Here is a 25,168-nt window from a genome sequence, read left to right as displayed (position 1 = left end):
TACATTGCTGTCAGTGTTTTTGTCAGTTGAATATTGATTATGTAGAGATGCCTATCCTCAGTCATTGAATAGAGAATCTTGCATGCGATTCATGACTTGATGACACCCTAAGATGCTGAAAACTCAGTGACTTGATGACACCCTAAGATGCTGAAAACTCAGTGACTTGATGACACCCTAAGATGCTGATAACTCAGTGACTTGATGACACCCTAAGATGCTGAAAACTCAGTGACTTGATGACACCCTAAGATGCTGATAACTCAGTGACTTGATGACACCCTAAGATGCTGAAAACTCAGTGACTTGATGACACCCTAAGATGCTGAAAACTCGGTGACTTAATGGCACCCTAAGATGCTGTAAAACTCAGTGACTTGAGAGCACCCCAAGATGCTGAAAACTCAGTGACTTGGTGACACCCTAAGATGCTGAAAACTTAGTGACTTGAGGACACCCCAAGATGCTGAAAACGCAGTGACTTGAGGAGACCCCAAGATGCTGAAAACTCAGTGACTTGATGACACCCTAAGATGCTGAAAACTTAGTGACTTGAGGACACCCTAATAAGCTGAAAACCCAGTGATTTGATGACACTCTAAGATGCTACAAAACTGCTTGATGAATAATACCATATCTGTTGTATTCATAGCAGTACACCTATAACTTGACGAGTTCTCACCTAGTTAAAAAAATGTTAGTTTTAAATACAATTTTTCTAAATTACAGAAATTTGGGTTTGTAGCTGAAACTTCTAAACACCGACTATATAATGCTGATATGGATAATAAGATAGAGTGCATAGCTGATGTATTAAATTAAGCATTAGTTTATAATATCACAATATCAATCTTATGTGTTGTATGGCATGTATTTTTGTTTTTATTTAAGTTATTACGAGGATACCGCAAAGTATGCACAAAGACAGTACTGCAAGAGTATTGATCATTGCGCAGGAGAGGTCTATGTGGTCATGTACTGTCTGAATGTTTACTTTAGGGTATCTTCGTAATAACCTTATTATTATACATCTTTTACCCCCAAAGATGCATCATGGGAATGCTGAAATCCGAAAAGTTTAGAACAGATTTAGCGAACTTTTTTGTGTCAAACGTCAAATAAAGTACTCTGGGGACTGCTATGTTTGTTTTTAACAGAACGCTTACACATGTAATGGTTCCATATTTGGAATTTGCATTTCCTAATATGGTAGGATGAAATACCCAGTGAAATACCTCAAGATTACAACCTGTTGTAACTTATGGCATTATGTTGACAGATGTATAATAATATAAATTTATTCTGAACCGTAGATCATAAATAATAAACTGGTACAATTATAATTGAGGTGAAAAAAACAAACGACAAGTAAATACAGGCATTAATATGGTCAAATGAATTGCTTTTTGCGTTTCATAAATGCATGGTGCACAAAAATTGCTAATTTGTACAGTACAGTTCAAAAGTTCACAAAATTTAAGGAGAATCTTTAATCTGCTCTCGTTCGGCTCCCGACCGTATGAATGCATTGGAGATAATCTCCTGTTAATCAGTGGGAGGAGCAGTAGTTCGGCTCCGGTACAATGCTGCCGTGTGAACGTAGCAATTGCTGTGACTTAGTATTCTGTTTACTGTTTTACTGTTTACAAGATTACCCCTACATGTACAACATATATAAATTTGGTTCCTCAGGATTACTTCAAAGTTGAGTACCCTCGGTATCCTTGACTTCGGCTGTTTTGAACGGCGTTCCACAGCAGCTCGCGCAGAGCCCATAGAAATACATGGTACAGTGTTGCACATTTTAGCAACGTGGAACGTCTCGTGACGTAGCTCTGCTCTCGAGGATAGCGGAGAATTTTGCACATAAACATTTCCTGGTCGGCTAAATGTTTTTTCTTGCCACATCCCTGTACTTAACAATGCAATCATTAGATTGCTACCATCTTTATAACATTACAGAGTATGTCATATTTCCTGTTAACCATCACCTTGGTCTTACCAGAGTTACTGTAAAATACTCAGCTGTAATTTAGCTGTAATTAATTTTCGCTGATAAGATTTTTGTTTTTTGAGTGTTTATTTTCACTGATTTTTAGTGAGTTAAATGTAAAATATAGGAAAAAGGTATATTCACTGGATTTTATTTTCATTGAATCATCCCTTCAGTAAAAATAGTGAAAATTAATTCCAAGCAAAAATAAAGTATTCTACAGTAACTATTAATTTCCATTTTGAGCGAGATGCTGAATTTGTTAGAGTTAAAAACATCAAGTTTCAAACATAACCATGCCCATGCCCATATTTTAGTAACCACGTCCACTTTAGCAAAACCACTCCCAAACTATAATTCAATGTTCAATTAACAGTTGACTGAACCTTGAGTTAAGGGCAACATAAAGTTGTTGTTTTGTTCAATGTTTTATTTTTCCTGTTCGGTTAGCAGTTAATTAAATTTGATTTATTAAATTTGAATGTTACGCAAAACAATAAATCTGTTGTTCGTAACTCAATATTCGGTTAACTGTTCATTAAAGTTCAAGTTACTAAATGTGGACGTTCAACAAAAATAAAAATTCATGTTGCCCTTTAACTCAAAGTTCTGTAAACTGTTAATTAAACATTGAGTTAAAACTTAAGCGTAGTTTCTCTAAAGTGGGTGTGCAATTTGTGCAACTCGATTTGTGTAACAATTCAGCAATTGTTGAAGGCCAATGATAAAATCTGTATTGGAAGCCGCATCCCTGATAGAAGCCGCACCCATTCTTTTTGAACAATTGAGAACCGAAAATGTGTAGATGCTCTAATAGAAGCCACATCTCCTCTGTGGAATTGTACCATTTTAATAGAAGCCGCGACTACTAATACAGATTTGACAGTAGTACCAAAATAGTCAAGTCATCCTCATACAGAAGATAGGAAGGTTTAGCATACTGGCTACCAATGTATGCACCTAAAATACCCAATTCATTAATAAAAGTCACAAATAGTAACAGGGGAAATAATCTGGTGTGCGAACACATGACTTGCACATTGTATACATGGATTGCAAAATTTTAAAGACATTTCCAGTTAGATCGAGTTGCCAGCGAGCAAACTTACAGAATAAAAAATGGTTTACGCGATCGAATACTTGTTTTTTTTCAAAATCAAGACATGAACAATACAGATGACTATTTAAAGGGCGGCAGTCGTTACACCACGCCCTGTTCAATAAGGGACTCATAGCAACGTATACAACGCGTGTAAAATACATTGTTTATTTTACATGAAATTCGTACACGCGCTGAATGACGACCACTGCGCTTTAATGACATATAACGATAACTGGTGGTATAGATAATTTGAATGAATAAGTTGTCGATAGTCCTGTATTAGTTTTTGGCGAAACCCTGGTTGATCAATACATGTATTAATAGTGACTCACTCAAAATAATCTGGAATACAATATTGATGCCAAACACCTTGCTATATAACAGGAAGTTAGGATATTCTCTGACCACAATCAACTTCCTCCTTGCTAACTCTTTAGCTCCTCTGTCGACGAAGTCTAGCGGAGCTTATAGTATTACTGATTGTCTGTCGGCGTCCGTCGTCGCTGTCGTCAACTTTACATTTTCGATTTCTTCTTAAAAACCACAAACTGTATAGCTGTGAAACTTTCTAGGAAGGTACCTTGGGTGGTTCTCTCTCAGATTTGTTTATTTCGTGTGGATATGTTCAATTGTCTTATTTATAGCAAATATTTTTAGCTCTGCTGTCGACTTTGTCGAGCGGAGCTTATCATATGAGTGATTGTCCGTCTTCGCCCGTGTCAATGTTTTACTTTTTCGACTTCTTCTTAAAAACTACAAGCCTGAATGCTTTGATACTTGGTGTATATGTACCTTGGGTAGACCTCTCTTAGATTTGTTCATTTTTTGATGAATATTTTTGTCATTTTTCGACTGCTTGTTAAAAACCGCAAGTCCAATTGCTTTGATATTACATATATAGGTACTACATGTGGACCTCTCTCAGATTTGTTTATTTTGTAATAATATCTTCAATTCTCTAATTTTGGTGAATATTTTTGTCATTTTTGGTAAAAAGTTATATTTTCGACTTCGTGTTAAAAACCGCAAGTCCAATTGCTTTTATATTACTTATATAGGTACTACATGTGGACCTCTTTCAGATTTGTTAATTTCATAGTGATATCTTCAATTATTTAATTTTGATGATTATTTTTGTCTTTTTTGGTGAAAGGTGATATTTTTGAATTCTTGTTGAAAACTGCAAGTCCCATTGCATTGATACTATACATATTGTTCATTTTCTAATGATATCTTCTGTTCTTTAATTGAAATGTGCATTGCTAACAGCGTAGCTATCTCAGCCGACAGGCTGCTTGTTGTCATTTTTGGTCAAAAATGCTATTTTCAACTTCTTCTTGAAAACCGCTAGCCCAAATGCTTTGATACTTTTTCGACTTCTTCTTGAAAACTATAAGCCTGAATGCTTTGATACTTGGTGTGTAGGTACATTGGGTGGATCTCTCTCAGATTTGTTCAATTCGTGATGATATCTTCATTTCTCTAATTTTGATGAATATTTTTGTCATTTTTGGTAAAAAATTATATTTTCGACTTCTCCTTGAAAACTGCTAGTCTGATTGCTTTGATATTGTATATGTAGGTACATCAGGTGGACCTTTGTCAGATTTGTTGATTTTGTGACAATATCTTCAATTCTCTAATTTTGATGAATATTTTTGGTCAAAAACGTTATTTTCAACTTCATCTTGAAAACTGTTAATCCAATTGCTTTGTTACTTCATTGGGTGAATCTCTGTCAGATTTGTTAATTTCATGACGATATCTTCAATTCTCTAATTTTAGTGAATATTTTTATCATTTTTGGTAAAAAAATGTTATTTTCAACTTGTTTTTGAAAACCTTTAACCTGATTACTTTATAACTTTATTTGTAGGTACCTTGGGTAGACCTCTATTAGATTTGTCCATTTCGTAAAGATATCTTCAATTCTCTACTTTTAGTGAAATATTCTCTGCAACAAAATCAAGAAAGTTGGTGTCTTGCGATATTAAAGCAGCTAGCATTAAGTTTAAATTGCTTCTTAGTCATTGCTTTCAGAGCATGCATCACAAACAGCGTAGCTATATCAGCTGACAGGTAATGAGACAGCCTGACATGTAGGTGTGAGCAGCGCCATCGCAGTCCAAACAGCATCACATCTCACTTGGGTTTGGAGCATCACTGAGGGCGCAACTCATGTGACCTTGTCAGGCTTAGCTTTTAACCATTTACGTTGGCAGTACCGGTAACCATGTTTTAGAATTGAATACTGTAAAATGACTAATTTTCACTGGGTTTAAATTTCACTGATTTACCATTTCAGGCATATTCAGTGGGTTTTAAATTCACGGTTTCGTCATTTGGATAATGTGTTCTATGCTAAATTTTACATATTCACTGTGTTTTAATTTAGCGCATTTTTCCAGTCAGCGAAATAAGCTAAATTAAAACCCAGTGAATAATTACCCCCTTTACAGTATGCTAATTAGCGTCTGTTTCATTATATCTGGTAAATGTTTCAATATATCAGGGCAAATACCACCATGACCTGGCGCTTTAAAGCGGGGGAGTCATCACCCACGCATGCGTCAGATGGGCATAGCGTGTCATTGCTTACGAACAAGCGTGTGCAGGTGACGGCCCTCCGGCTTTAATTAAAGGTCGGACGGTGGTCGACGCGCCGCGCCGCGCTGCGCATGTGCGATATTTGTGTTGATAAACATTGATTTTCCCACAATCCAATTCACTTTTCAAATGAAATCACGGGTACGTGTTTTGACCTAGGCGTGACTTTCACTAATTTCCGTAGGCGATACCTTGCAATAACACCCCCCAAAAAAATATCTTATTAAAGCACAGGGAGCCCAGGAACTATAATCAACTGTAATACGGAGTTTCTGTGAGCGCGGGGGGGGGGGGTATCGGCTGGTATCTAGTGAAATAGACAAGGGATGAAGGCTCCATCTTACATTTTTTAAACTCGAAAAAACAGACGAATAGAATGAAAAATAAAATATAAAAAAAAATGCATTCAGTTCGCGCTTTAAAGGGCGGTTTAAATGTAAACAAACGATATATTTTACACTCGTTGTTTATGTCGATATGAGTCCCATATAAAAAAAAAACGCGGCGCGATGACCATCATGATGATTCTGTATGCCGTTACTACCCCATGTGCGTTTCAAACTTAGGGGGAAAGGGGGTGTTTTTCACCTTCTAATGGGGCCCGCGCGGGAGTTAAATAGGCCCCTAGGAATAGAACTCACCCGCTGTCGGCCCCCTCTTGCAACAACCACTCCCATACACCGCCCTAGATCCCATGGCCCCGACCAGGCCCCAAACCCCCGCCCGAACTTTTGCCCCGAACCCGAACTCCCGCCACTTAAACACCGAGCATAGGGATGATCATCTCTTGGTTAGTTGGTACTCAATTTACCTTGCGTCCACAATAAGGGAGTATGGTTTGCCAATGTTCTACCAGCCCTAGGAGGCCTATTATTTTTTTTTAGCAGGAATGCACATGGTGTAAGGTTTTAATATACAGTGATTCCCCTCTGGGCCATTAACCTTTAAGTAAAAAAGTACCGAGTTTTTTTTGGGGTGATCACAAGAAAGAATTCTTCAGTTACACGATACTTTGGTTTGGTAACTTCTTAGCCACTGTGTAAACTTTGGATTTATTCTTAAGACGTCCGAACTTAGCGATTATCGCTGGAAGCCGATGAACACTCTCAAATTCAAGATTATCTGGTTGTCGAGTTCGCTTATAATTCTCAATACAACAAATATAAAACATGCGTGACCTTGGAACGTTTTCTCTGTGTTTCACGCATTGCATAACGGGAAAAGGTTGACATAGTAGTAGATAGGATAATTCTTTGCTACAATCATATTGAAAGAAATTCAATTTAGGTGAATACAAATGTAATAAAGGTATAACAAACTATTCTAAAAAACTAAAACTATACTTATCATAAGGATACAGTAAAGAAATGTTACTGGTACTGGTACTTGAAGATAAAAATTACAACATAACACAATCAGGTATCATGCAATCATTTGTAAGAGGTTGTCCAAAATAAGTTGAAATATTTGAGTAAGTGCAAAAGTCAATCGGTTTAGTCACTGAAAAATGTGAAATAAAAATCAGTTCACCATTAAGTTGCATATTAAAGCGCGGTAGTCGTCGCGCTGCGCATGAGCCACGTTTGTGTTGATAAACATTGATTTTCCCACAATCCAATGCGCTCTTCGAATGGAAATCACAAGTACCGGGTATGAGGTTTGACCTGGGTGCGACTTGCATTGATTACCGCCGGTAATTCCTTCAATGCCTTCCAATAACAAGAAAATTACTTAATTAAAGCTTGGAAACGTCTCAGTTCATACTCGTTGATCTGCGCAACAGTCAAAGTTGCCATCTTTGTTTATATGAGACCCATATATCTCGCACATGCGCAGCGCGACGACTACCGCGCTTTAAGTTATGTTTTTAAGTCCAACCAGGAAAAAAGAATGCTGGTAAAAATAAAAATGTATTTTCCCGGAAAAAAGTTTGAATACAATAGATTTGTTTTCGGTGAAAATACCCAACACACAGAATGGCAGACATGACTCTACTTCTATGACTCTACTTCTATGACTCTACTTCTATGACTCTACTTCTATGACGGCTGGTATGACGGTTCATTGCATTTTATTTTGCCATTCTGCGCAAAACATGGTGTATTATGTGCGGTCTGTAATGTAGAACGCAAAACGTGCCAACCACGGAAGTTTGAAAGTCACGTGGTTACTGCTGAATCGAACAGACGCGCTGTATACAAGCGCTGTATACGAGGTACTGAGAAATTACATGCAAGTCTCTTCAATTTCGGATTTTTTACAGTAATTTTTTACTTTCTTTCTTTACGCTAAAACATGACGGCACATACAGCGCTTTAACCTTTCGGTGACCTTTGTTTTTCTCGTTTTTATGTCCGATTTTATCTTTTTTTTTTTTTAATGCTTTTTTGTTCCTTCACTTTTTCTGTAGTTATTTTTCTTTTACTAATATCTGATTTGTAACCCTTTTCATTCCCTCCGGGGGATGTTGTGTGTTAATAAATAAACAAATAAATAAATAGATCTCGCAGTGAACAGAAAATTGTCTATTAGCACTTGAACGGGTATCTGGATTCACTTCCACGTCACCAACCCACAAAAGCAACGTATTAGAACAAACGAAACATGGCCGAAATATTCATCTCATTTGAATTCCAATTGTGTTCACATTGAAGACCCTGAGTTCATTTTATTTTATTTTATAAGTACTATGTTTATTTTTATTATTTCGTTGTTTTCCTTTGTTTCCTTTTGAATTCATTGAACTATTGTGGTTTTTCGCGAAAATTTTTAAAGAAAAAGCCAGCAAATAAATAATTAATTAAGCTTCACACCGACCCGCCACATAGAGAGAGTACGAACACCCAATATCCAAACAATTGTATGCATTTCGTTTTTTGCCGGGGCTCTTTTTATTCTTCTGGAAACGGATCGTGTAAATTTAAATTAAATTAAATTAAAAAATACTGTAAATTTCAAAACTTTATGTTGAGTCATCATTTTTCACTAGCACTACACTGATCATTTTTCTGCTATTTATAATTATATTTTAAAATTACATCACAAAATGTGCAAGTACCTACTACAAGTAAACTGTAAAGCCACAAACTTGGCATGTTTACTTGAACTGGGAAGATATCCACTTATCATCTCAAGCATCAAACGTATGATTAACTACTGGCTGAAAATAAAACATATGGATGAAACCACTCTGATCTCTGAGGCCTCCAAACTTGGCACCAATTTGGACAAAGAAAACGTCAGTAATTGGACCACAGGCATAAAAAAATTACTGAACCTTTTGGAAATTAGTGATGTTTGCGAAAAAACCAGTATTATCCCATTAGCTACAAAAAAACTAAAAAATATGTTTGAGAAACACTGCACAGAAACAATGCATAATGACAATAAAGGCACTAATCACAAAAATAAACTTCGTACCTACAGACAGCTGAAAACTGATTTTGCACTTGAAAAATACCTTGAAATTATTAAAAACCCCATCCACAGATCATCTATGACTAAACTGAGGATAAGTGCCCACATACTTCAGATTGAAGTTGGGCGATATCACAACATAGATGTCTTAAATAGAACATGCCCTGTCTGTGACTCCAATGAAATTGAAGATGAAGAACACTTCCTCTTCAATTGTAACCAGTACAAATTTGAAAGAGATGCTTTGTTTGAAAGCGTAAACTTATCCGGTAATCTGAAAGCACTTCTCAATAACAAAAATTCTGAAACCGTCCAAGCAATTGCCAAGTTTATCAGCGACTGTTTCAATAAAAGAGAGAATTTCATGAAAAGCAATTTACCAGCTGCCTCAAAATAACACCAAAAAAATATTTATATAATAATATTTTCACAGTATTACTATTTATTTCTTTTTTATTATTATTATTACTTATGTATTTTATTGTTCCTTATATCCTTATTGTATTCTAATCTAGATCCCAGAAGGGATACGATATCAATAAAGGTTGTTATTATTATTATTATTATTATAATCATTATTTTTTGTTCCTGAATTTTCATATCAGTTTCTTAAAGTGGATTCCATTAAGAAACTGTACATGTATTTGCATGTATAAACAGTAACAGCAGTCTTACAAAGACCCGGATGGGGAAATCCCTCATCTTTCAGTCTGCCACCCCTATACGACATTGGAACGTCTCACTAATAAATAAAAACAAGCAAAGGTGAATTCAAGATGGCGGAAGCTGCGTTGGAAATGCTCGGTGGGACGTCAGGTGTAACGACTCAATGGGACCCTCTACAAAGTAAAGATTGGGACAAGGAAACCCCAACACAACAATGTATTCTACGAATAAAAAGGTAGGGTACTTTTACGCGCAATAATCCATTAAAAACCCAAGTCAAACCCCTTGTCGGCCAGCTGCGATCGGAGTCGACCTGAATCAATGCGGCCGGCCGGGTGGAATGAGTTGATGCGAAATGACACAATGTTGCCGTTTAGACCAAAACAGCAGTTTATCAATTTATGAAATGACGAAAAATAAATTTGTGGTTAACATTCAGAAACGAGTGATGTGGTAATATAAGCTGTCATGGCGATTTGACATAACATTAAACGTACGTATGTCCCTTCAGTACACCATTTCGCATTATTTTGTTACAGACACACTCGAATTGAAAGTTGACAGTGACTACAATTGCAATCAGACCATAAAAACTAATCATGCAATTATTAATTATTTCATTTTTTTTAATTATTAACATGTGTAATTGTAATTATGTTTCAATTGTAGAAATTTATTATCGTACCTCTTGGCGATCAATGAATGAATTACCGAACAATCACACTTCAATTGTATAAATGTCTACAATAACAAAGTATATCGATATAGTGTTGTAAAATATCTAGTTGTTTTTTTCTCCATTTTGACATGTTTTTCTATAAATCCCATTTCCTGTTGAAATGGTTACAATATGCAGACTTTTCTTTTCATATTTGGTTCAGATGCGTTCATAGCCTGGCAAGGTTGTATGAGTTGTACCCTCCTTGATGTTCCAAACTCAACACACGCCTGACAGAATGATGTAGTTTTTCACCTCCCTTGACGATTTTTTGTCGGTACCAATCAAATTGTCAGATAATGACAGCTATCAAAGAGTAACCCTTCATGGAATATTTATCATCTTGTTGAAAACAGTCTGTGATTTTTGATGACAATGCAACCATGGCTTTGATTGATTGTGTTACCATGACCACTAAAATTAATTTTCATTGAAACTCATTGCAAGAAAACGTGAACTTTGCAAATTCGCAGTATTGGTCTTGCCGACGAGACATGTACACCACTGTTCCCTTAAATTTTTTTGAATCTTGAAAATACTGAGAAAATTTGCCTATTTTCCCTTTGAAATGTTTTTTCTGCATACAAAATGCATGGAAAGTTCCTCAAAAGACAAAATTTCCCTGAGAAACTACAATTGAATCTGAGAAAATTGAGCGAAAATAAGGCTTAGAGGGAACACTGGTGTACAGTATTCTGTCAGGCGTTAGTGGGATCTCCACTCACACCTACATGTCACCGTTGAATCGTGCCATTGTTTATGTTTGGTTACTCTGGTCCAGTTATTCATGCTACACTGGATAGACAACACAGAATATATATTATAAAGATATTTATTTACTGAAAGCATTTCAGAATTGTTTGGCATTAATGATGACATAATATACGTCACTGACCCCTTAGGGCCTCGAAGATTTTCACTAACTCTGTAAAATGACTAATTTTCACTGGGTTTAAATTTCGCTTATTTATCATTTCAGGCATATTCAGTGGGTTTTAAATTGTGTTACAAGTATTCGCAGAGTATATATTATATATGTATATGTATTTGGCAGTGAACAATTGTGATGTTTTTTTTTTGTTTTTTTTATATATATAGAGATATTATGAGTATATATAATGAACCTCCTCCTGGTATGTGTGTGGTACCAGATAAAGATGACATCACTAAGGTATGTACTAATGAACTGCCTCCTGGTATGTGTGTGGTACCAGATAAAGATGACATAACTAAGGTATGTACTACTAAACCACCTCCTGGTATGTGTGTGGTACCAGATAAAGACAACATCACTAAGGTATGTACTACTAAACCACCTCCTGGTATGTGTGTGATACCAGATAAAGATGACATAACTAAGGTATGTACTAATGAACCACCTCCTGGTATGTGTGTGGTACCAGATAAAGACAACATCACTAAGGTATGTACTAATGAACCACCTCCTGGTATGTGTGTGGTACCAGATAAAGACGACATCACTAAGGTATGTACTAATGAACCACCTCCTGGTATGTGAGTGGTACTGGATAAAGATGATACAACTAAGGTATGTACTAATGAACCACCTCCTGGTATGTGTGTGGTACCAGATAAAGACGACATCACTAAGGTATGTACTAATGAACTGCCTCCTGGTATGTGTGTGGTACCAGATAATGACGATATCACTAAGGTATGTACTAATGAACCACCTCCTGGTATGTGTGTGGTACCAGATAAAGACGACATCACTAAGGTATGCACTAATGAACCACCTCCTGGTATGTGTGTGGTACCAGATAAAGACGACATCATTAAGGTATGTACTAATGAACCACCTCCTGGTATGTGTGTGGTACCAGATAAAGACTACATCACTAAGGTATGTACTAATGAACTGCCTCCTGGTATGTGTGTGGTACCAGATAAAGACGATATCACTAAGGTATGTACTAATGAACCACCTCCTGGTATGTGTGTGGTACCAGATAAAGACGACATCACTAAGGTATGTACTAATGAACCACCTTCTGGTATGTGTGTGGTACCAGATAAAGACGACATCACTAAGGTATGTACTAATGAACCACCTCCTGGTATGTGTGTGGTACCGGATAAAGACGACATCACCAAGGTATGTACTAATGAACCACCTCCTGGTATGTGTGTGGTACCGGATAAAGACAACATCACTAAGGTATGCACTACTAAACTACCTCCTGGTATGTGTGTGGTACCGGATAAAGATGATATTACTAAGGTATGTACTAATGAACCACCTCCTGGTATGTGTGTGGTACCGGATAAAGACAACATCACTAAGGTATGTACTAATGAACCACCTCCTGGTATGTGAGTGGTACTGGATAAAGATGATACAACTAAGGTATGTACTAATGAACCACCTCCTGGTATGTGTGTGGTACCAGATAAAGACGACATCACTAAGGTATGTACTAATGAACTGCCTCCTGGTATGTGTGTGGTACCAGATAATGACGATATCACTAAGGTATGTACTAATGAACCACCTCCTGGTATGTGTGTGGTACCAGATAAAGACGACATCACTAAGGTATGCACTAATGAACCACCTCCTGGTATGTGTGTGGTACCAGATAAAGACGACATCATTAAGGTATGTACTAATGAACCACCTCCTGGTATGTGTGTGGTACCAGATAAAGACTACATCACTAAGGTATGTACTAATGAACTGCCTCCTGGTATGTGTGTGGTACCAGATAAAGACGATATCACTAAGGTATGTACTAATGAACCACCTCCTGGTATGTGTGTGTGATACCAGATAAAGACGACATCACTAAGGTATGTACTAATGAACCATCTCCTGGTATGTGTGTGATACCGGATAAAGACGACATCACTAAGGTATGCACTACTAAACCACCTCCTGGTATGTGTGTGATACCGGATAAAGACGACATCACTAAGGTATGCACTAATGAACCACCTCCTGGTATGTGTGTGGTACCAGATAAAGACGACATCACTAAGGTATGTACTAATGAACCACCTCCTGGTATGTGTGTGGTACCAGATAAAGACGACATCACTAAGGTATGTACTAATGAACTGCCTCCTGGTATGTGTGTGGTACCAGATAAAGACGATATCACTAAGGTATGTACTAATGAACCACCTCCTGGTATGTGTGTGTGATACCAGATAAAGACGACATCACTAAGGTATGTACTAATGAACCACCTCCTGGTATGTGTGTGATACCGGATAAAGACGACATCACTAAGGTATGCACTACTAAACCACCTCCTGGTATGTGTGTGATACCGGATAAAGACGACATCACTAAAGTATGTACTAATGAACCACCTCCTGGTATGTGTGTGGTACCGGATAAAGACAACATCACTAAGGTGTGTACTAATGAACCACCTCCTGGTATGTGTGTGGTACCGGATAAAGACGACATCACTAAGGTATGCACTACTAAACCACCTCCTGGTATGTGTGTGGTACCAGATAAAAACAACATCACTAAGGTATGTACTAATGAACCACCTCCTGGTATGTGTGTGGTACCGGATAAAGACAACATCACTAAGGTATGTACTAATGAACCACCTCCTGGTATGTGTGTGGTACCGGATAAAGACGACATCACTAAGGTATGCACTACTAAACCACCTCCTGGTATGTGTGTGGTACCAGATAAAAACAACATCACTAAGGTATGTACTAATGAACCCACCTCCTGGTATGTGTGTGGTACCGGATAAAGATGACATCACTAAGGTATATACTAATGAACCACCTCCTGGTATGTGTGTGATACCGGATAAAGACAACATCACTAAGGTATGTACTAATGAACCACCTCCTGGTATGTGTGTGGTACCAGATAAAAACAACATCACTAAGGTATGTACTAATGAACCACCTCCTGGTATGTGTGTGGTACCGGATAAAGATCACATAACTAAGGTCCAATCAGTCTAATTATTTCAACACCTTTTTTTCATCACAAATTCCCAAAATAGTCCTGTTTATAGTCTGCACTTTACCTCAGAAGATTGGGACAATAATAGCTAAATTTTTTGAGTAAAAACTGAAAATTGACTTAAATTTTGTCTATTGGCTTCCAAAATTCGGGTTCATTTCCAGAAATATTTAAAAATATTAAAAGAGAGTGCAGAAAAATTTGGGCGAAAAGGTTAAACAAAATTTAGTGTAAGAAGTATATCATAACATTTGCTTAGCTTATTTTCAAAACTGTATTTAAATTGTGCCCTGGAATGTAAACTGTGCCCTTTTAGGTTTCTCTTAAATTGGAGTCTTAGTTGCCCTGGGACAAGAATTGATAGTCTGTGCCCCTTAGGCTAATGTTAATTTTAAGTTTTAGAACACCTGGGACAAGAATAGATCAACTGCGCCCTTTAGCTTGCTGTTAATTTTGAGTCCTAGTACACATGAGACCAGAATTGATATGTCTATGCCCCTTAGGCTAATGTTAATTTTAAGTTTTAGAACACCTGGAACAAGAATAGATCAACTGCGCTCTTTAGCTTGCTGTTAATTTTGAGTCCTAGTACACTTGAGACCAGAATAGATATGTCTATGCCCCTTAGGCTAATGTTAATTTTAAGTTTTAGGACACCTGGGACAAGAATAGATCAACTGCGCTCTTTAGCTTGCTGTTAATTTTGAATCCTAGTACACTTGAGATCAGAATTGATATGTCTATGCCATCTATGCCCCTTAGGCTACTGATATTTCATTGTTTTGTATTTTTGTCTTTTAGGTTCATGCGTTGATAACTGGACCATTTGATACTCCATATGAAGGCGGCTTCTTCCATTTTTTAATCCGATTTCCACCAGACTATCCAATCAGACCACCTCGAGTTAAATTAATAACGACGGGAGATGGTAAAGTTCGATTTAATCCAAATCTATATCGTAATGGTAAAGTGTGTCTCAGTATATTGGGGTGAGTAATGCTCGTTTGTACCTCTTCAGTAACCTTTTAACCACCAGGTCCCTCTTCTCATCACATATTCACAAAATAGTCCTCTTTATAGTCTTTATTTTCTTCAAATATTGGAACAAAAATAGTCAAATTTTTTGAGTAAAAACTGAAATTTTTGTATATTTGCTTCAAAATTAGGGTTCATTTCCCGAAATATTGGATAATGTAAAAAAAGTTACAGGAAAAAGTCTGGTGGTGAAGAGGTTAATGGTCTCATTGCTTGTTTTTATACTTCACGTTATTAGTACTTTATTCCACATTGTTATTGCTGGGAAAGGATTGACTAGCTTTGTTATTAGTCCAAGAAAAGTGTTCCGCTTGGAATGTGTCTGAACCCCTCATTTAATATGCAAGAATGTACCAAGAAAATTGTTTTTCTAGAGTAAATTGTAGTGTATTTTACTTATGAATGGTCGAAAAGTGCATGGAGATTTTATGAAAATGTGTGGATGTTAACAGAATGATGTCGTTTGGTCACAGTTGCGCAATACATAGTGGACTATTTTGGGCGTAGCTATAAAATGTGTCACCGAAGTACTCACATGTGTGCATGATTCCAAGATTTTGTGCTGTGAAGAGACGCCATTGAAAAATAAATTGTGTTATTTGTAGTGAGAATGTATTCAAATAGATTTATGTTTATGAATCATGTTTCTTTTCAAAGTGTATTTATATAATAAAAATTGTTCATGAAAATGTTTTTATACTTTTTTGATGGATTGAATTTACAAATGATGTGTTACGAATTTCTGATAGTTTAGGCTTTGTGTTTATGGGCTGGTCTTGCAGTTATCGATAAAAGCGAACGTATTTCGAAAGTTGTGAAATCATGGTACTGTTTTGGCATTATACGACTTGCAGTTCCCTTTTTGATGGATTTTGTGTGACTGGCCGTGGTGTTGGTAAACTTATTGAACTGTAGTATTATGTAAATCTGTCCCAGGAAATCTGCAAGCAAAGTTTAAAAATTGCAATTTTCACACTGCGTCATAATGTGGAATTGTCATCTAAGTATGCACAATTGTTCGTCTCTTGTTCCCCAGCGCATTTAAAAATCCCTTTTGAATTTGGGTGACTTTGTGTGACTGACCATGGTGTTTGTAAACTTTAGTCGAACTGTAGTAGTGTGTAAATCTGCCACAACGTGGAGTTGCCATCGTCTCTTGTTTACCAACTCTTTTAAATTCGTATGTGCATCAATGAGGACTGAAAAGTGATTTCCATTTACTTCATCTGTTATAAATCAACTGTATTAGCTTCCTTCGAACTTCCTATTGCCATCGGAAGTATGTCTACTGCACTCAGCGGTGTAGTGCGTATGGATCTTCTTGTATATATATATATTATATGAAACGCACGTTGTTAGTTTACTTGACTTTATTCCAACAATTCAGCTCTACTGAGATGATAAGTTTGTACAGTAAGTTGTAAGGACATGTCACTTATATTTAATACTTTGTATTCCTGTAGTACATGGTCTGGTCCAGCCTGGAGTCCGGCACAAAGTTTATCCAGTGTGTTAATATCTATACAATCATTATTAAATGAGAAACCATATCACAATGAACCAGGGTTTGAACAGGTAAGTAACAATGTACCAGTCATATCACAATGAAACAGGGTTTGAACAGATAGGTAACAATGTACCAGTCATAACACAATGAACCAGGGTTTGAACAGGTAAGTAAGAATGTACCAGTTATATCACAATGAACCACGGTTTGAACAGGTAAGTAACAATGTACCAGTCATATCACAATGAACCAGGGTTTGAACAGATAGGTAACAATGTACCAGTCATAACACAATGAACCAGGGTTTGAACAGGTAAGTAACAATGTACCAGTCATATCACAATGAACCAGGGTTTGAACAGGTAAGTAACAGTGTACCAGTCATATCACGATGAACTAGGGTTTGAACAGGTAAGTAACAATGTACCAGTCATAACACAATGAACCAGGGTTTGAACAGGTAAGTAACAATGTACCAGTCATATCACAATGAACCAGGGTTTGAACAGGTAAGTAACAATGTACCAGTCATAACACAATGAACCAGGGTTTGAACAGGTAAGTAACAATGTACCAGTCATATCACAATGAACCAGGGTTTGAACAGGTAAGTAACAATGTACCAGTCATATCACAATGAACCAGGGTTTGAACAGGTAAGTAACAATGTACCAGTCATATCACAATGAACCAGGGTTTGAACAGATAGGTAGCAATGTACCAGTCATATCACAATGAACCAGGGTTTGAACAGGTAAGTAACAATGTACCAGTCATATCACGATGAACTAGGGTTTGAACAGGTAAGTAACAATGTACCAGTCATAACACAATGAACCAGGGTTTGAACAGGTAAGTAACAATGTACCAGTCATATCACAATGAACCAGGGTTTGAACAGGTAAGTAACAATGTACCAGTCATAACACAATGAACCAGGGTTTGAACAGGTAAGTAAGAATGTACCAGTCATATCACAATGAACCAGGGTTTGAACAGGTAAGTAACAATGTACCAGTCATATCACAATGAACCAGAGTTTGAACAGGTAAGTAACAATGTACCAGTCATATCACAATGAACCAGGGTTTGAACAGGTAAGTAACAATGTACCAGTCATATCACAATGAACCAGAGTTTGAACAGGTAAGTAACAATGTACCAGTCATAACATAATGAACCAGGGTTTGAACAGGTAAGTAACAATGTACCAGTCATATCACAATGAACCAGAGTTTGAACAGGTAAGTAACAATGTACCAGTCATAACACAATGAACCAGGGTTTGAACAGGTAAGTAACAATGTACCAGTCATATCACAATGAACCAGAGTTTGAACAGGTAAGTAACAATGTACCAGTCATAACACAATGAACCAGGGTTTGAACAGGTAAGTAACAATGTACCAGTCATATCACAATGAACCAGAGTTTGAACAGGTAAGTAACAATGTACCAGTCATAACACAATGAACCAGGGTTTGAACAGGTAAGTAACAATGTACCAGTCATAACACAATGAACCAGGGTTTGAACAGGTAAGTAACAATGTAGCATTTCAATCAAACCTGTTATGTCTATTGATATACATATCTACTTAAGATGTACATCTTATTTTTTTCAGGTCAGATTGAAAATGGCTGACTAGTGGCCATTGTGTTCTAACTTTAGCTGTCAATTATATTCAAACTTCACACATACATCATGTGACACATAATAACATGCATTGATTTCCAAGTTTTGATTCAAAATGGCCGACTCATTTCAGTTTTGTTTACAAGTAAACACATCTAATCATGGTTGCCAAGGCATGCTGCACACGGTTGCCAAGGCACAGTCAATTTTCTTATTACAATTTGCATTTTATTGACAGGAAAGACAAAGTGGTGATGCACAACGATATAATGACTGTATACGACATGAGACGATCAGAGTAGCGGTTTGTGATATGTTAGAAAGCAACAGTGATCTTATTCCAGAAGAACTCAGGTAAACAACTCTACAACAATCCATCAATTTAATTGTTTCACTTTCACCAAATTTTATAGGTTTTCAGATGAAGTTTGTTTGCATGACACTGAACCGATGATGTAATCCTGGCTTATACTACAGCTGTACTGTATGTCATTTTTTTGTGCCAGGTGTCAGTTCTGGTCATTTAATGCCACTGTTGTCACTGTTTGGTTTCGACAAATCGCATTCGTTAGTGAATGAAATCATGAGTCTGATGTGACAACCACTATGCTATCAGTGATTGGTCTACTGTATGTCACTTTGTTGTTATCATGAGTCTGATGTGACAACCACTATGCTATCAGTGATTGGTCTACTGTATGTCACTTTGTTGTTATCATGAGTCTGATGTGACAACCACTATGCTATCAGTGATTGGTCTACTGTATGTCACTATGATGTTATCATGAGTCTGATGTGACAACCACTATGCTATCAGTGATTGGTCTACTGTATGTCACTTTGTTGTTATCATGAGTCTGATGTGACAACCACTATGCTATCAGTGATTGGTCTACTGTATGTCACTTTGTTGTTATCATGAGTCTAATGTGACAACCACTATGCTATCAGTGATTTGTCTACTGTATGTCACTTTGTTGTTAGCATGAGTCTGATGTGACAACCACTATGCTATCAGTGATTGGTCTACTGTATGTCACTTTGTTGTTAGCATGAGTCTGATGTGACAACCACTATGCTATCAGTGATTGGTCTACTGTATGTCGCTTTGTTGTTATCATGAGTCTGATGTGACAACCACTATGCTATCAGTGATTGGTCTACTGTATGTCACTTTGTTGTTATCATGAGTCTGATGTGACAACCACTATGCTATCAGTGATTGGTCTACTGTATGTCACTTTGTTGTTATCATGAGTCTGATGTGACAACCACTATGCTATCAGTGATTGGTCTACTGTATGTCACTTTGTTGTTATCATGAGTCTGATGTGACAACCACTATGCTATCAGTGATTGGTCTACTGTATGTCACTTTGTTGTTAGCATGAGTCTGATGTGACAACCACTATGCTATCAGTGATTGGTCTACTGTATGTCGCTTTGTTGTTATCATGAGTCTGATGTGACAACCACTATGCTATCAGTGATTGGTCTACTGTATGTCACTTTGTTGTTATCATGAGTCTGATGTGACAACCACTATGCTATCAGTGATTGGTCTACTGTATGTCACTTTGTTGTTATCATGAGTCTGATGTGACAACCACTATGCTATCAGTGATTGGTCCACTGTATGTCACTTTGTTGTTATCATGAGTCTGATGTGACAACCACTATGCTATCAGTGATTGGTCCACTGTATGTCACTTTGTTGTTATCATGAGTCTTATGTGACAACCACTATGCTATCAGTGATTGGTCTACTGTATGTCACTTTGTTGTTATTTGTTTCAGAGATGTAATGGAAAAATCATTTCCTGAATTTTATGATTATTATATAGCCACAGTGAATGATAGTTCACATCTCTCATCTCAAGCCATGCAGGTAGGTGATCAGTATGGTACAGAATATACACAACTTTGTACGCTATTTCTTAACATTATTAGTCCCTGTTCAGACAGAGTCCGAAAATGAGGACTTATAATTTGGTCTCCGTCCGTCCGTACGTCTGTCCAGAGTCATATCTCAGAACCTTTTGGACCGATTCCATTCATTCTTCGCTTGTGCCTAGTACTATATGTGAGACATATGCACATGCAGTGGTTTAGCGATTCGATTAAAAATGGCCGACTGGCAGCCATCTAGTTTTTTGAAAATGTTGTATTTTGGACATGCTTTGTCAGTTTTCATTCAAATTTGGTACATAGATTATACATGTTAGAATACATGTCCATGACAATTTCTTTCGCAATTGGATCAAAGATGGCCGACTGGTAGGCATCTTGTTTTGTTTTTTATATGCGTATCTTGGACATGCTTTGTCAGTTTTCATTCAAATTTGGCACATACTTTATACATGTTAGGACAATTTGTTTCGCAATTTGATCAAATATGGCCGACTGGCGGCCAACTTGTTTGTTTAAAATGTGATAACTTGGAAATGCTTTCACTTGTGATCTATGTTTTTCTTTGCTATATCTTAAACCGGAGGGGCCTTCACGCAACACGTGTTTGAATTTGAGGTAAATAAACAATCCGTTGTATACGCCACTTGGGACGCAAGTTTCAAGGACACGCTCGCGACAACCCCTCTGCTTTAATATGACAAGCACAAAGAGAACTTTCAAAAATTTTACAGACTGTGTCATTTTCAATGACTTGTATGTTTAGTCAGTGCTGTCTGTTTATATTTTTTGGACTTGCTTTTACTTATTATTTATTCGGTCAGCATTTAGGTCAAATTTGCAAAGAAATACCTACTTTTCAATCACTCTTCACAACTATGTACGCTATTTCTTAACATTAGACGTATTACAGTCTAGCTTTCATTCAAATTTTGATTAATTTTTCTAACATTTAACTGCAGTATTTGGTTGAACAACCGCTTAGGTCAAATTTGCAAACAAATCTACCAATTTTCCAATCACTTTTCACAACTTGACATGATCTTTTCAACAGATTAGAGCCACCATTTCCGATTACAAATAGCAATATTTTAATAAAATTATGTGCAAATTTTCATCAAAAATTTGGTTTGCTTTCACAAAATGTCACTATTTATCCCCTAACTTTTTGTATGCAATGTTGTCTTTGCAAGTAGGCATTATCTTTTTAAGCTGGTCTAAATATTTAATTTCAAGTTCATATACAAAATTTACTCAAACCTAAAATTTGGGTAAATCTAAGGCCTGCCTTATTTTTCAATGTAAAATTATCTACTGTGACTAGTGATCTATAGTGTCTATTCTGAGGGATGAACATCTGGATATTTTCATCGCCTGGCAAACATAATTGTGAAAACGAAGACTGAAATCTATGTGAAAACTGTACTTTGGGATTCTCCTGAATAGTGTAATCCCTTCATGTGTAACATATATTGTTTGTTCAACACTACTTCAAAGTTGAGTTTGTACTGTTTTGTTGACTTTAGCTTTTTTCACTGGCGCTAATTAATCTAATCTAATCCATATTGATGACCAATTCATCTTCCATAATGTTAAAGTTATTTCCTTATTCATATTGATGAGTAATTCATATTCCATGATGTTAACTTATTCATATTGATGACTAATTCATCTTCCATGATGTTAAAGTTATTTCCTTATTCATTTCAGGATCCTTTTGGTGAGAAGCGAGGACGATTTGAGTATGCTGCATTAAAGCTGAGATTAGATAAAATCAAGAGGCGACTAGATGAAAAATTAGGCGACAAATTATCTGACTTAGACAGTGATATGAGTACATCAGATACAGATACAAATAACGAACAATCAAACAGCTGATTTGCATATTCATGAGTTATATTTTCGTTTGTCTTTGGCCAAAAAAGGGTTTTGCTTCTCGTCCTTCGAAAATTGAAAAAAAAAACGAAGGGGTGATGTAGTTCAGTTTTTGTATTTTTTGGGTATTTAGATTATTTAATACTATGACAACAGGATTATATGTTCCAGCATTTGATATTTAATAAAAAATGCTTTCAAATACTTTTTATTAAAGGTTGACATGGATTAACAACACATCCACTGAAACAAAAACAAAAACATTTCCCTATTCTACCATAGGTGGTGCACTTTACTAGTATGCAAATTGACAACAGAAACGTGAGGCTAACCTTTTCATCACAAATTCACAAAATAGTCCTGTTTACAATCTGCACTTTCCTTCAGAGGATTTTTTTTTTCGAGTAAAAACTAGAAATTGACTCAAATTGTGTCTGTTGGCTCCAATATTAGAATTCATTTCCAAAAATATTGAAGAATTTAAGAAAAAGTGTAGAACAATTTTGGCAAGGAAGTCTGCTGGTGAAAAGTTTAAGTTTCAAACTGACTTCTTGATGACGAGAAGCAAAATCCGTTTTCAGTGTAACCTCATTTGCATACATTACAATAATGTTAATGAGTTCTTTTTATGGTGTTTACTGAGAGGTCTTGTCTTACCTTATATGTACATGAATTTGCATACTCATAATAATGTTAATGAGTTTCTTTTATGGTATTTACTGAGAGATCTTGTCTTACATTGTATGTACATGAATTTGCATACTCATAATGTTAATGCATTTTTTGTGTTATTTAGAAATTATGCAGTGGATTCCCACCTCTCCTTATATGGAAACTTTATTTGCATTAAGGTTATACTTATGGTAGTGAGCTACCATATATAGTCTTAGCTTTAGAAAGGAATATCACATGGTCGTAGAGCTGGCTGACATGAGTGACCTCATAGGTTAGTATTTTTCATAAATCGAAGGTAATTGGTTAATACAACCGATGATGTCATGATTATCAACCAGCTCTATGATTAAGTGATATCAGGTGATAACCTTTCGATCACATGACCAAATCCAAGTGAACTATGATTACGAATCATATGTTAATTATGTGTGACATCCGTGCAATTGCAGTTATGATCGCACTGGTTTTCAAAATCGACAGAAATGTTACTTTTCTTTTGCAATATTTTTTTCAAAATAAACTTTCATTATTATGAGTTATTTCACCACCCAAGAGATTGTTGTCATCGAGTGTGAAATTCTCTCAGTGATAAAGACTGCCACGCAATTTGGTTTTCTCCCTGTACAGTTCAATCACACACTTTCACCACCCAAGAGATTGTTGTCATCTAGTGTGAAATTCTCAGTAATAAAGACTGTCACGCAATTTGGTTTTCTCCCTGTACAGTCCAATCACACAGAGACTGATCTCGTCTATCATGCATATCTCCATGTTTAGTGTGAACTATCAGCTAGTGATATTTTACGCTAGACGCGAGTATTGTGAATGTTATGCACGATGGTCATGTGATAAGCATGCGTGTAGATAAGTTTTTGGAGCCATTCTCTGTACCATGCTGTTGCCAGAAATGAATGCTGGGTAATTGATTTGCTACCCAACCTAACACCCAATCAGCAAGAAGCTTGTTTGTTGACAGATTCTTTCAACCAATCAAATCATATCTTATATGAATGCTTCAACTCTTGTTCAGTTCTTGTCAGCCAGTTACTGTGTATGTACACGTCGCAAAACATATAGATGGCCTATAGAAATGAATAGGGTCCATTTGCCAGCCAGTCACTGTGTATGTACACGTCGCAAAACATATAGATGGCCTATAGAAATGAATAGGGTCCATTTGCCAGCCAGTCACTGCGTATGTACACATTGCAAAACATATAGATGGCCTATAGAAATGAATAGGGTCCACTTGCCAGCAAGTCACTGCGTATGTACACGTCGCAAAACGTATAGATGGTCTATAGAAATGAATAGGGTCCATTTGCCAGCCAATCACTGCGTATGTACACGCACACAAAACGTATAGATGGCCTATAGAAATGAATAGGGTCCATTTGCCAGCCAGTCATGGCGTATGTACACGTCGCAAAATGTATAGATGGTCTATAGAAATGAATAGGGTCCATTTGCCAGCCAGTCACTGCGTATGTACATGCACACAAAACGTATAGATGGCCTATAGAAATGAATAGGGTCCATTTGCCAGCCAGTCACTGCGTATGTACACGTCGCAAAACATATAGATAGCCTATAGAAATGAATAGGGTCCATTTGCCAGCCAGTCACTGCGTATGTACATGCACACAAAACGTATAGATGGCCTATAGAAATGAATAGGGTTCATTTGCCAGCCAGTCACTGCGTATGTACATGCACACAAAACGTATAGATGGCCTATAGAAATGAATAGGGTTCATTTGCCAGCCAGTCAATGCGTATGTACACGTCGCAAAACATATAGATAACCTATAGAAATGAATAGGGTTCATTTGCCAGCCAGTCACTGCGTATGTACATGCACACAAAACGTATAGATGGCCTATAGAAATGAATAGGGTTCATTTGCCAGCCAGTCACTGCGTATGTACATGCATAAAACGTATAGATGGCCTATAGAAATGAATAGGGTCCATTTGCCTGCCAGTCACTGCGTATGTACACGTCGCAAAACATATAGATAACCTATAGAAATGAATAGGGTTCATTTGCCAGCCAGTCACTGCGTA

At 36.8% G+C, this 25,168-nt stretch overlaps 1 protein-coding gene across 1 annotated transcript; it reads left to right on the top strand.

The window, feature by feature from the left end:
- Positions 1–9,851: 9,851 nt before the first annotated feature.
- On the top strand, positions 9,852–22,597 carry LOC144344846 (ubiquitin-conjugating enzyme E2 Z-like). The gene is made up of 7 exons (XM_085494604.1): positions 9,852–10,020; positions 11,602–11,674; positions 15,269–15,456; positions 16,966–17,077; positions 18,883–18,998; positions 20,442–20,532; positions 22,263–22,597. Exons 1-7 carry the CDS (start codon positions 9,896–9,898, stop codon positions 22,428–22,430), a joined length of 873 nt encoding a protein of 290 aa, XP_085350730.1. The 5' UTR covers positions 9,852–9,895; the 3' UTR covers positions 22,431–22,597.
- The last annotated feature ends 2,571 nt before the right edge of the window (positions 22,598–25,168 follow it).

Source organism: Saccoglossus kowalevskii, chromosome 20 (assembly GCF_978046115.1).
Source record: "Saccoglossus kowalevskii chromosome 20, keSacKowa6.1, whole genome shotgun sequence".
NCBI classification, from domain to species: domain Eukaryota; kingdom Metazoa; phylum Hemichordata; class Enteropneusta; family Harrimaniidae; genus Saccoglossus; species Saccoglossus kowalevskii.
This window is presented reverse-complemented; position numbering and strand designations above follow the sequence as displayed.